Source organism: Zonotrichia albicollis, chromosome 1 (assembly GCF_047830755.1).
Source record: "Zonotrichia albicollis isolate bZonAlb1 chromosome 1, bZonAlb1.hap1, whole genome shotgun sequence".
Taxonomy (NCBI): Eukaryota; Metazoa; Chordata; class Aves; order Passeriformes; family Passerellidae; genus Zonotrichia; species Zonotrichia albicollis.
In genome coordinates, this window is record NC_133819.1 from 112,256,894 (window position 1) to 112,269,994 (window position 13,101).

General features: G+C 44.2%; 1 protein-coding gene across 18 annotated transcripts in view; it reads left to right on the plus strand.

Moving 5' to 3' along the window:
• Positions 1-13,101, plus strand: part of DTNA (dystrobrevin alpha) — a 226,053-nt gene that overhangs the window by 36,193 nt on the left and 176,759 nt on the right. For 3 of the 18 annotated variants that reach the window (XM_074550459.1, XM_074550434.1, XM_074550412.1), the window contains exon 1: positions 6,786-7,001. The exons of 5 other annotated variants lie outside the window; for them this stretch is intronic. Coding sequence is in view for 11 of the 13 variants with exons in the window: in XM_074550412.1 (XP_074406513.1) it covers positions 6,985-7,001 (17 nt within the window). In the remaining 2 variants the exon portion in view is untranslated. Of the gene's footprint in view, positions 1-6,767; positions 7,002-13,101 lie in introns of those variants that run through there. 10 more of the 18 variants (XM_074550504.1, XM_026791168.2, XM_074550516.1 and 7 more) reach the window with 9 other exon arrangements.

A 13,101-nucleotide genomic window follows, 5' to 3' on the forward strand; every position in this document is an offset into this window, starting at 1 on the left:
TATAAGGTTGGTAATTTGCTCCACAGGTCATAATCAAAGCCACAGGTGTTTTGGGCTCCATGCCAGGGCTTCTGAGCCCCCTGGCAGGGGTCCTGGCCATCCTGGACAGCCAGAGGGATGTTCTGGGTTCCCACACCGAATGTGGGACTCGGCTGCTGCCCTGCCCAGGGAGCTTCCTGGGCCTTTCTCTGGGGCTGATCCCGACACCCATCTAAATCCTAAGATGAGCCCATGATCTAAACACGTGCCCAAAGTGAGGTGATGGTGCCAAGGAGAGGCTTTATTCCCCTGTTCGGGAAGCACCAGTGAAGCCCTGGCAGGTACAGGGCCAAGGAGATTTGCTGGGTGGGACACACAGGTCCGTGCGGTGCCATGTCCCGAGTGTGGTGGCGCTTTCTGCCTCCTCACCAGCGGCTTCACCTCTTCCCCCGGCCTGTGCTACCTGCAGGCCGCGCTCAGAGCTGCCGCGCCTTATCCCAGCTCTCGGCGCTGCCATTTGGGATTTCTGCGCAGGATGGGTACAGCAGAGGGAGCAGTAGGACAAGCTTCTCCCGGGCTGTCTCACCCTGCGTGCTCCCGCCCCAGCGCAGCCCCTCGGGCCGAGCCGCCCTCCCTTCCCTTCCCGTGCCCCAGCACCGGGACCCCGGGCCTGAGGGCGCGGGCATCCCCCGCGGGCTGCGGCTGCCGTGGGCCGGGATTCAGGGGAGGAGAGGGCTCTGTGTGAGGGAGGGACACCTCCCGCAGCCCTGCAGGGCCCTGGTGCGGCGCAGAGAGCGAGTCAGGCGCTGCTGGCTTTTACATAACTGATCTGATGGGATTCCTGCTGCTGGTGGCCTATATATTAATGCTCCGGCTCTCATTAGCAGTTTCTGAGACTTCCAGGCCTCCTTCCGTGTTCTTGCTGTGCATTTTTTTTCTTTATGGAGAAAAAAAAAATTCCTTTCTTTTCCAAGTTTTTTGTCTGGAGAGTGAAATAAAATGAGTTTTGTTCGAGTGCAGGAGGGTTTTTTGGTGGGATGTGGGATGAATGAAAGGGGATTGTTCCTACGTTTAGCTCAATTAAACATAGAATCTGTTTCATAGATTATCCTCTTCCAGTTCTGGAAAAAGTGCATGTGCCACTCGAGGCACAGTCATGTCTGCCTGCATGCACACTTCACACAGTGGATGAATTTCCACAAAAACTTGGGGTTGCCTGTCCAGGCAAATAAAGAGAGAACGCTTGTGGCATTTTTGCAAAATAACTTCCTGGAAACTTTTTTCAGTGCAAAATTTAGCACTACAATGAAACCAAGGTGCTGCAGTGAGGCAGGAAAACAGAGCCATTTCCATAACAAAAATATCAATATATAATAATTTCCGGAATAAGGACTTGGTTTTCAAGTGAATGTTGAGACAAGTTTTGGTGTTGTGATCTTGACTTTCACAAACATTTCACTTTTCCTGTCCAAGAACAGGATGCAATGAGCTCTCTTAATTAGAGCTGTGTGCTGCCTTTTGTATACTTGGTTAGACCAGACATAAAGCCTTTAAAGCAGCAGAGGGTTCTTATCATTGGAGAAGACAAAGAACATCTTCTGCTGGAGCAAAGACTGTGTCATGAATCTTTGTAGCTGGCATGTGGGCTGTTTGTTTATTTTGCTCTCAGAGTTTGGCTTTTTAAGGGAACACAGTTTGTTTGTCTCACAGTCCTGGCCACAGCCAGTAGTTTTGAACTCTACAGATACCTTCTGCTAAATTAAACACCTAGGAATAAATCTCAGCTATACTGATTCTCCTTGATTCTCCCGAAGTGGAATCCAAGCTATCAACCCAAAAAAGAACAGGACATGCAACATTCCCCTCCTAAAGCAGCTCCCACCTGTGCTGGCTGCTCAGTCTGAGCACACACAGCTCTGAATCAAGCTGCACAACCTGCTTGCTGCTTTTTCCACAGCTATGGAGAAAATACAGAAGTGGAAGGGAGTTGGGAATACTGATAACTAAGGGCAGTATCTAGAAGAACAATCATGAGGGCCTGGGGAAATTAAAAGGATAATTGTGAAGGCAGGCAGTGCAGGTTGGCTGCATGAAGCTGGATTCAGAGGTGGGCAGCTCTCCTGTCCTGAGAGGCAGGAGTGGTCATGAGAGCTTAGAGGAAACAGGGATTACTGTTGTTGGAAGCAATAAATAGCAGAGGATCTTAAGCATAAATCTTGAGGAAGACAATCTTCATTAGGGGCACTGCTCACTGAGCGACCTAAATGAACTATAGCTGTCACTTCAAACCTTGAAAGTTCAGCATTTTCAGGTAGAGGACAAATAATAGATGATATTAGAAAGTCTGAAAGCAGCCTTTTTATTTATCCAGGAGCATTACCAGTTCCAGAAAGACTTTTGCAAGCCTCAGCATTTTGTGGGCTTAGGTTTACCTGTTGGTTTTTTTTTTTCTTTTTAGAAAAATATTTTTCAGTTTGGTAAAATTATCCATTTAACTTACAAAACTTCATTTTTTAAAAGTTGCTCTTAATTTTATTATATCTCAGACCCTAATTTTGTTGATCAATTTGGGCAACTCACAAAAAGGAATAGTCTTTTTCCTATATTTAGTGTAAAGATAAATGGAACCAGAATTGTTCTAGTTCTCCCCTTAGGCATTTTTCAATTGAGCTTGAAATCTGGTAAAGGCAAGGGCACAGAGTTTATCAAAAGTTGCTTAATGCTTCATAATTAATGTTAAAATATGTACATGTGACATACTTGTATATGATGATAAATACTGGTTTAAGCCATGTGTTCATACCAAAAACTTTTACCAAAAGTATAAATACAGGACATAGCAAAAAGAAAGACATGTTTAAAAGTAAAGAATAGATTTTTTCTTAATTTAGTAAAATGCAGTGACTGAAAATATGATTTATTTCTGAAGCTTCAATTTGTGACAATGGATGATCTCCCTTCTTTCCCTGTGGCTTGAATCACAGAAACAGAAATCAAGAACAAAAAAGCTGGCACAGAAAATCCTCTGTTGCTGCAAAAATGGTCACAGAGTATGCATTAAGTGCACTCCCCATTTACTTTATTAATGCTTATTAAGAATTCAGACAATTTGCATGTGTTGTACAAATAGCAGAGCTAACCCATCTGAACATGTTCAGTGACTGAGCTGCCTGCCATTACCCAGTGGGCCCCATGGCAATGGCAGGAGTGTTGTGCCCAGACCAGGGAGACCAGGGCAGTGTTTTGCCCTAGGTGAGCCCATGTCCATCCCCTGTGTTTCCTTCCAGGACAGGTGTATCCTGCTATGTTGGAGGCAGCGTGGTGGGGAGCAGCAAGGGAGTGGGTGCTTGGGGGCTGCCACCAAGAGCCCCCTGTCCCCACTGCTGCAATAGGTGTCCCCAATGTCTTTAAGGAAGAAAAAATGGTCGGCAGGAGAGAAGCAGCACGTGGATCAACACTTGGCCAGACCCCACCTGCAGGACCATTTTGGAGAGGGTGTAAGTACATAGCTGAGTAGGCTTGGCTGGAGGTCAGCTGGGGCAGTGAGGGCTGTGCAGGTTGAGTAATACTGAATAAACAGTGCTGAATCCATTGGGATGGGCAGGAACTCTGTGCCTGCCAGTGCAATTACAGCCCCTACTCCCGAGCTCTTACTCTTGGACAAACCTGTGCTGAAATATCTGCAGAGGTTAACAAGATCATTCCAAAGGGAAGAAATACTCTTGAGTAAGACCTAGAAAGATTGAGCCCGTAGGGTAGAAGATGTTGCTTGTCCCAGTAAGCCCAAATCTTTAGACTGCCAAGACTAATGAATTGAAGACACTGACAGACAAGGGGAGACAAAGAGCAAATTCTGTGCGTGTTAAAAATAGTGAAACATGAAGGGACAGATCATGCCTCTTAGGCACTTGGCTAAATTGGGAATGGGTAGGAAGTCACATGGCTCCAAACATGTTACCTCTTTACACTTGTCGCTGGTACCAAATTACTCTCCTCTCTCTGCCACTCCCTTGTCTGCTCCTATGCCAGCTCTAACTCGAGCTCCCACTCCTCCACAAGAACTTACTATTAATATGTTTTCATAGATCTCAAATCCAGTGCCACAGAAGTCCCTGATGTGTTTCACTGATGCTGGCTATAAGCAGCAGACCCTGCTGGGAGAGCAGTATTCCCTGTCACAGCAGTGGTAAATCTTGCAGCTGTACACTTTGTGTTGCACATTAGACCCTGATATTACTGCACAGCTCTTCATCTGAGGAATCTGGACACCTGTCTTCTCCTTTGGCTTGTGTGATACGGTTTTGGACATATGACCTCTGGCTGTCTCATTCATGGGATTGGGATCATGCTGTCCATGTTGACATCCAAGGTTTCCCGGTAACTTCCAGCATCATTTTCCAAAGCTCTTCCCCTCTCCATACTCTTAGATTTTTAAATACCCTCTTAGGAGGCACAGGAAGCAAACAGTGGCCTTTTAGAGGATTCAAAGCCAAATCTCTTTTCCCTCTGTATCTACTAAGGGAAACGCAGAAGCTTAGATAAAAGTGTGGATGTACTTCAGTGGATTTCCCTGCCATTGTTTTCCCTAACACTTAAGCACTCTCTAGAGGTAGTTTGAAGTCCTATAAACAGCTCAGTCCTAATCCTTCCTGTTCATGACTTCATTTCTGAATCACCACATTTGTCCATCACACCTTCTTCCATGGGGAACTTCTTTCTTCCTTCCTTGTTGCCGAGCCCTCAGCCACAAAGACACAAAGACATTTCTTTGTTCTTTTGTCTCTCTGAGCATCTTAAGCACTGTACTTTTAAAAACCTAATGTTAACAGTTGGTCTCTGCTTCTAGTGATTGTCTGCCCTTCAAGGCTGACGTCTTTACAAACAATTGGGAAAAAGAATTACTTCATGTACATACTGCATTATATGAAGTTGCACCATTTGAACGGGAATTCTCTGGCTCTGTTTTTCTGTGCTCTGAGGGCTTTATAAGCCAGCAGTGTTAGAGGTGGCTCTGTAAGAAAGCAGTGCCTGACAAGGCAGCTTTCCTGCAGTTCCCTGCAGCTCCTCAACCTGAGTAATAGACACATGCCCTGAACTGTTGTATCAGGAATCCTAACAAAAAGCAGTGAAGTGACTTACTGCTTATCTGTCGGGAAGTCCATGGCATGTTTAGCTGGAGTTTTTAACGTGCTCTGGAAGGCAGATATTGAGCATGATGGGGTCTGGCTTTGCTAATTGTAGCAAATGTTAGTGATTCAAAAGAAATCTTTCAACTTTCTGGGAGCTGTCAGCTGACTTGTTATTTAATGTTTCTATGTTGCTGGCAACAATTCCAGGCCCACAAACCTGACCTCAATCCAGGTTAAGAAGAGCTCTCACCTTTCAGTGTATGCAGACTGACCATGAAAATTACTGTGGAGTTACTATTTTTCATTAGGCTATATATGCTATATGTGTTCTCAAACGCACTTATTTTTATGCTTGTTATCAAGCAGGCAGGAGATGTGGAGACTTTCTTAATATGCCCTATGATACAGCCCTTTGGCTGACTTTTTTACCCCCCCTCGAGGCCTTTCCAAGTTTGACCCATTTCCTTCATTAGCCTGAAGTAAATGCTTGATCGCTTTTACTACTGTATCAGTCCAGCCTCTCAACATTGGCATTCGGAAAAGTGTAATGCTCCATGAAATTGGCCATTGGCAAGGCATTTTCAAACCCTGTTTTCAGCCAAGGGATTCTGGGCACAGCTTGGCTTTGCCCCCTCTGCCCCAGCCTGTGCTCGCTGCTTGCTTGGCCGCGTCCCTACAACCCCCTCTTGGCAACAGCTCAGACAAAGGCTGAAGATTCCCAGAAAAGAGACACATTTACCAGGTTATTTTGTTTGAATTGGTGTGACTGGCAATTGGTATTTTCCTGTTGCAACTGAAAGTGTTCAATAATTCATACATTTTACATAAAGTCTTGCGGCTTGTTCCGCTCCCACCCATGTTTCAGATAAGGCAGACTTGATGGCAGGCAGTATTCAACAGAATATGCATTTGAGCATTAAAATCTGCTGCTTCAAAATGCTGATCTTAAGAGTCAGGGGTTTATGTCAACAGTAGCAACCTCTGGTAGGGGTACTGACTTCTGGAGTTACATGGAAGGGGTTTTTTCCCACTTCAAAGTTTATTATATATTTTATTTTGGGTTAGGATTTTTTGGGGTTTTTTTGTTAAAATGGCCTTGCTCCATAAAGCTGCCTTGCAGTCAGTCGGAAGTGCTGTGAGCTGCAGATGTGTCTCTGCCGACCCTCCGTGCAGCAGCGGGTGAATCGCTGCCCTTGCCCCAGCCCTCCAGCTCGTGTTGCCCGGGCTCCCCTGCCGAAGATGCGCCCCGGGGGTCCCGCTAAGGACCGCGGCTGGCTCGGTGTCGCTGGGCTCAGGGACCCAGCCTGAGTGGGCACAGGCTGTGATTGCAGGTACCTGCCCCGATTTGCGAAGGCTCCGTGAGGCGCTGCTCGCCGGGCCGCTGGCCCCGGTGCCCGGCGGGAGGGCGGGCGGCTCCCTCAGACGTGGGCGGGCAGCCGGGGCTGGAGGCCCGTGAAATCCTGCCAGCCACCCCCCTGTGTGTGTGTGTGTGTGTGTGTGTGTGTGAGTGAGTGTGAGGAGAAGTGGGGTTGGGGCAGATGGGGGTGGAGTGGCAGCTTGGGAGGATGGGAGGATGGGAGGGAGGTGGAGGGACAGAGGAGGAGAGGGGGCAGGGTGCCTGCGATTGGTAAAGCTCCGCGAAGGCATCTGCCAGCAGGACTTCAGAGGAATGTGAAACCAAATCATTTTAGAAGTTAAAGATAGACGCAGAATACACAGCATCTTGAGCCAAGGTTTAAATTCATCCCTCTCTGCCTGGCTTCTCGCAAAGTTCTGCTTGTCAGCTTGCCTCGGTCTCCTCTAGCAGCTGTAATATTCCCTAAAAAAGTAACATTATTCTGGATTCTTGGGAATTACTAAGGTGTCAAAAGGGATCATGGTGCATACAGTGGGGTAAGTAGGAAGCTTGCCTCTGCATTTGCTGGGGTGGTTCCTCTGGGCTTTCCTGCTGCCTTCAGAGCACTCCGGCAGTTCCTGTTGGATGAGGTGGATACTGAAATAATGCTTACCCCGGGCGATTGAGTCTCCCGTTTTCCCCACATGGAGCATTTGAACTTTATTCCTCTGTGAAGTGTTAACTTTTCTTGGCATACCTAGGGAGTCTCGGGCTTTATTTTGCACTATGGTTTGGAGTGCTGTGTTCCTAACAGATGATTTTTGTTATATACCTTTGCTCTTCGTTAGTGGGACAGGCTGTTTGAAATGTTGCTTATTATTACAAAGTTGAAAAGCAAGTTGTTTTCCACGTTAGAGAGGATGTAATCAATGTTTGCTTGCTTGTTTGGCCATGGTTTCATTTACAAACTATTTCCTCATGGGTGAATTTGATCACAGCACAGGGTTAATTAAATTTAACCTTCGTGTTTGTTTGTTCCCAAATAATGCTTTTACTGGGAGTTTGATTTTTTTTTAAAGAAAAAACAAAAAACATTTTGGCTATCATTTTCTTTGAACAAAGTCCTTCTAGCAGTAATTTAAAAATCTGTGCATTCCCCTGGTAGTCCTCACTTAGATAGTGAATTTTTGAGTAAAAAAAAAATAAATTCAGGCTATCATGTTCTTTCTAGAACTTATCAGAAGTAATTTCAGTATCTGGCAGATACATTGCCTCATTGATCAATGTCTTTTTCAGGCAATTTCTGAAACATTTCTGGTGAAGTTGTGGTGATCCTATATCCAAAAGGATTTTAAAATACAGCAGCTTGTTTGGAAATTAGATGTACTATTTGTTATATAGCAAGAACTTGTAGTCTGAGAGTTTCATCTGAATCTGGGCTTTGAGTGTGTGTTGTCTAAATGTCAGCATTGTTTATACCATTTTTTCTGGGCATGTGTGTTTTACACTCATAGTAGAGAAGCTCCTAACTTAGGATCTGGTGTCAGTTCCCCCAAACATACTCAGAATTCCTGACGTGTTAGTGCTGCCCATAATAACCATAGGAAATAGGTGCTGGCTGCGGATAACTGAGACGCCTGACATTTTTGGTTATGGATATCACTGCTCAAGAGATGCATATAATGGCAGTGTGTGTCATGCACAATATGTGAAAGTGGGTGAACTAAAATAGAAACAGTTCCTCTGTTTCAGAGAAAGATGATGTGTCTGGTATCTTTCTGGCATTTGATGGAGTTCATCTCTGTTGGTCAGCTTGCCTGAATTTTGCAGAACATTTGGGTGTGTTTGGATGAGCAAATCTGCTGTAAAGTGATTTTTGTGGGATTAAGTGTAGGGTATGGAGAAGAAAGATATAGATAAATACCCTTTAAGGTAAATCTGGCACAAAAACCAGATGCAGGAATGAGAAATGAAATCCAAGCCAGTTCTTTTAGAGTTTGTAGTAGCTGGGTGTTCTTTTAAGTAACTCTGACTAGCTCAACGCTTCAGTCCTGGGCTAAATTTCCAGGCCAACAGTTGCTTACATGAAAGATTTTTTTACATTACATCAAGAAATGATTGTAATATTTATTTAGGTATTGAAGTGGAAGACCTTTGAGACAAAAAATGTCAAGATGAGTAAAACTTGCAGTGAGTCTTGGTGAAGTTGTGGTTAGTTTCTGGCTCTTGCACAGGGTCCTGTGCTGCTTCATGCAAGTCATGTGAGTTCTCAAAGCCCCTGCAGACCAGAGGGGGCTGGAAGGGGGCGAAAATACCTCTAGTGTTTCTCTCTGTTGGGTATCTAGGTAGCAGTTCCTCGAGTTAAGCATTGCCTCTGATAAGGTTTAGCACAATAGGCTTCTGTTTGCAGATGCTCTTCCCATGGCTATGGCCTCCCCAAGGAGGGAGGGAGAATTCACAGATTTAGAAGTAGGGGTTCACTGCACCTTTTATAAGCTTCCTAAACTGAAAGAGAAAAATAGACTGACATTCAGAGGTGAGCAGAAAATAGAATTAATGTTCCATGGGAAATTCCTGAGTCAGTTCAAAATTTAATTGCATTTCCCTACCACAGTGTATTGCTTTTCAGAAGTTATAGTTCAGGAGCATGATGTTCCCATTTCATTATCTGAGACCCTTCTCCCATAATTAAATGTCCAAGAGGCACTGGAGAGCTTTGTCACAAAGAAACATGCTTTGAATTCTGGGAAGTGGAACTGCCTGAAAAACCTTGCTCCTGGAAGGAAAGCGCATCCGACCCCGGAACAGGATGTTCCCAGGGTAAAGAACTACATTGTGGTATTAGATTGCCTTTTAAAAGTGTTCTGCTTTACCTAATTCACCTGAAATAATATTTGCCAATTGTCCAAGCAATATATGGAAAACGTTCAATAAAGTGATATTTTCCCACAGAAAATGTAGTTGTATTTGATACAAATTCTAAATTATTAAAATGCTGGCATATTTACTAAAGTGGAAAATCCTTGGCCAGCTGTTAGGGTGAATTTTTCCTGATTAGGATGTGTGGTACTCCATGTATGGGACTGCAGTGAGTGAATTTTTCCTGATTAGGATGAGTGTGGTACTGCACTCAGTGATAATGGTACTACACAGCAGTGTGATACTGAGTGAGGTTTTGGGGTAAGGGGTGAGGGTGTGGTAGCTTTATGAGGACATGACACAAGGACTAGAACCTCTTTCCTCTACTTGCCCTCCTCTCCCTGCCCCATTCTCCCTCACTAGCCTTGTGCTTCTTAGGTGACTGGGATTTGTTGGGAAGTGGAGAGGGAGCAAGGAGAGAGAAGCAGACATCACTTTCTAAAAGGCTTTTGTAAGAAGGTGTTGCTAGGGGTGGGGACATGCTCTTCTTGATCTTCTGGTCTTCCTTCCTCACTGCAGCTTTCCCTACCCTTCCTCACATTTCCCAGAACCCCCAGTTTCCCCCCAGGGGGAAATTGAGAAGTGCTGCTGAGGCAGAGGGGATGGGACGATGAGAGGGAGCCTGTGCCCTGCCCTTTCCTCCTGCTGCTGCAGAGAGAGGAGAGGTCATGAAGGTGCTGATCTTCAGGGGGATCCAGCAGGGGTCAGAACATTGAGCTGGTCCCCCTGGTTTTGGGTACAGTGTGTGGGTGAGGTGCTGCTGTGATGCTGGTACACTAGCACTGTCAGCATATGCCATGCTTTCCTGCTCTGAGGAGCTGAGTGCTTGCAGTCCCCTAGGGAGAAGCACTGCTTTGTTATGGCAGGTAGCATGTCCTCTTCTCAGGAAGGTTGGTTGTGTCCCTCCTTTTTGTACCATTTTGTTGTGACTTTGTCATGACAGTTTGAGAACATTGTTCTTTCTGAGGTGAAAATGGGTTTGGGGCATTTTTCCCCTTTAATAGATCCTACAATTTTTTCTTTGCAAACCATGCTAAAACCAGTAGCAAGGATATGCTTATGAGTATTAAAAATACCTCCTTGCTAGATTTTAGTTACTGTACATGGTTTCCATGTTCTTTCTGTCATGATCTTTTTTGCCTTTGTAAAACTTTGCTTCTAGCCTCATCTTCAAGCTTTTTGCAGTGGTCATTTTGCCATATATAAGAAAATGGAAGTGTCATTAGGAGCTGGTTGGTAAGGAGTTTAAGGACTGTTTCCCCGCAGTTCCCTGACAATGTGCTGGTGTTTTTCTGAGCTCTGAAGAAGCAGCTTATACTGATACAATTTCCTTTATTTTCCTTTCCTGATTCTTCTCCTAGTGATTTGTTTTGGCAGAGTATGACAGTCTGGTGCACCACACTGTAGAAAGCCTCAATTCTCCAATTTTGTAATTCTGTAAAAAAAAAAAAAAAAAAAAAAAACCAAAAAAAACACCCACCCCGCAACCTAATGCAATTATTATGTCATATGCAGCCATATTATCACCTCTGAGCCCATGAGTAGAAGCCCAAGGAAATTGCCTGTCCAAGTGATATCAGATCTCCTGCACTCACTATTCATTCTGGCTCCTGCTGTATCAGGGAATAAAGGACTTCCTGGCTAATTATTATGGTATGCAGTGATTTACCTGGAAACACAGTGATACTTCCCACTAATAGGATGCTTAAAAATGCATCTAATTGCAGCTGTGGTAGTTGAGAGAATGCCCAACACCTAACAGTCTTGAAAAACCATCATTCCTGGCAGGGGGTGTTACAGGAAACTGTTTTACTGTCTCCTTCCTGTGTCTGAACCAATTATGTGGCCTCTTGCTCTAAAAGTTGATTTGGGGATTATAGTCTGTGTAATAAAGAGATAGGAAAGCACTGGAAATGATGAATCTTTCTTTATTAATTCATTTGCTGGTGTGGTGATAGCTGTTTGCTGAGCATAACCTCCCCTGGGGCAGTGGAGGGAAGAAGTCAGCTTCTGTGCCTGTGATCTTTGTCAAGCCAGGGAGGGAGAGGGTTTTGGTGCATCCCGTTCTGAGAGCAGTGATGGTGATACTTGGCCTGGTTCTGTGAAGTGCTCCAGGATCAAGGGATGAAAAGTAGTACCTGCATGCTGCATTCCTGTTTTCTTTTTATGGTAAGGATAACACTAGTGTGGCCTCTTTGTAAATTTGTAAGAAAATTTGCAGTAAGGGGAACCTTAAAAAAAAAGGGAGAGAAAAATGAAACAGAGACAGAAAATTCTGTCAGCAAGTAGACTTTCAAAGCAATTTGATGACAACTTGTGACTAGTTTTTTTTAAACACAATGAAAGTAAGCAATGGCAAAGCACAGAGGAACATGCTTGGAGTGAAGTTGTCCTTGAGTACTCTTTACCAAGTAAATAGAATTAGTAATCTTGGGCTTTCCTGCTACATCTTAAAAATTCCTCTTGTAACGGAAGTATGTGCTTTCTAGTAATTACTACCTTTGCAGTGCGTGTTCATTCTTAGTGCAACATTGGAAGAACATCAGGGAACACTTTGATTCTTTCCAGATTTCTAAAGCAATGATTATTTGGCTATCACAAGTTTCTGTCCCCGTTTCTTTCTAATTCACAATACATTTATATTGGATTAAGAGACCTACTGTATAATTTGTGTTATACAGAAATACAATCCATTCCCTGCTTGTAGATCATTCTTTTTTTTTCCTATGAATTGACTTGAGAATGTCTACCTTTTCATCTAAAAAATTATGTTGAATTACAAAGGCAACACATTGATTTAATCATTTTTTAACTTGTGAGTTGATAATTCTGAAATCTTGTCACATTCTTAACATGGAATCCTATCTTGTAGGACTGAAAGCTTTCTCACCTCCTTGAAAAGTTAAAGTTAGTCTAGGAGAGCTGGCCAGTCCTTTATCTTGGTATTTGATGTATATTTTTAATTGCTCTTATGATAGCAAATACTGTTCTTTGAATATACATCAACAATCTTGCTTCCAAAAGGATCGCTCAAATTTCCAACCAGATCTAACAAAATGCAAAGTGCTTTATGATTTTATTTTTGTTCTTAAAATTTGGATCAGTTTCCCTGGCTCATTGGAGAAAATAAATCACATCAGCTTAATGCAGCTATAAATTGTATTATGCTGATTGGTACAGGAATGCAGGGAGAACCTAACAAAGCTGAGAGTCAAGCTATGTTCTCTGCCAGGCTATTCTGTAAACAAGCCATATTTTTTTCCTTAAAACCCCCCACTTCTGCTAATGTTGTCTATCATGTTACTTCCCCTACAACTTATTCTGTGTCCTGGCTTCCCATCTCTCTTTCTCTGCCACCTTCCAGGCCTCTTCATCCAAAGCTGTGAGTTGTCTTCCCCCTGATTCCAGCCATAGAGTTGGGTGACCCATCAAACACAGTCACAGCAAGTGAGGTAGGCTGGCAGCACATTCAGAAGTGGAAATTCAGCAGCAGTCCTTGCTCCATCTCCTCTGCTTGCCTAGGGAGTCTCAGGGAGGAGACACATTTTCAAATACGCGAGGTTGTGTGAGCTTGCAAGGAGCCCCCTGAGCATGTCTCCCATAGACCCACATCAGCTCAAAACAGGAGTCATCAGCAAAGGTGCAGACCCTCAGCTGCCAGAGCAATCACTTGCACTTGTAAGCTCTAAAGCTCCCTGTGAGCCATCCTTGGGCATGAAGTGGGACTTCTGTTAATAA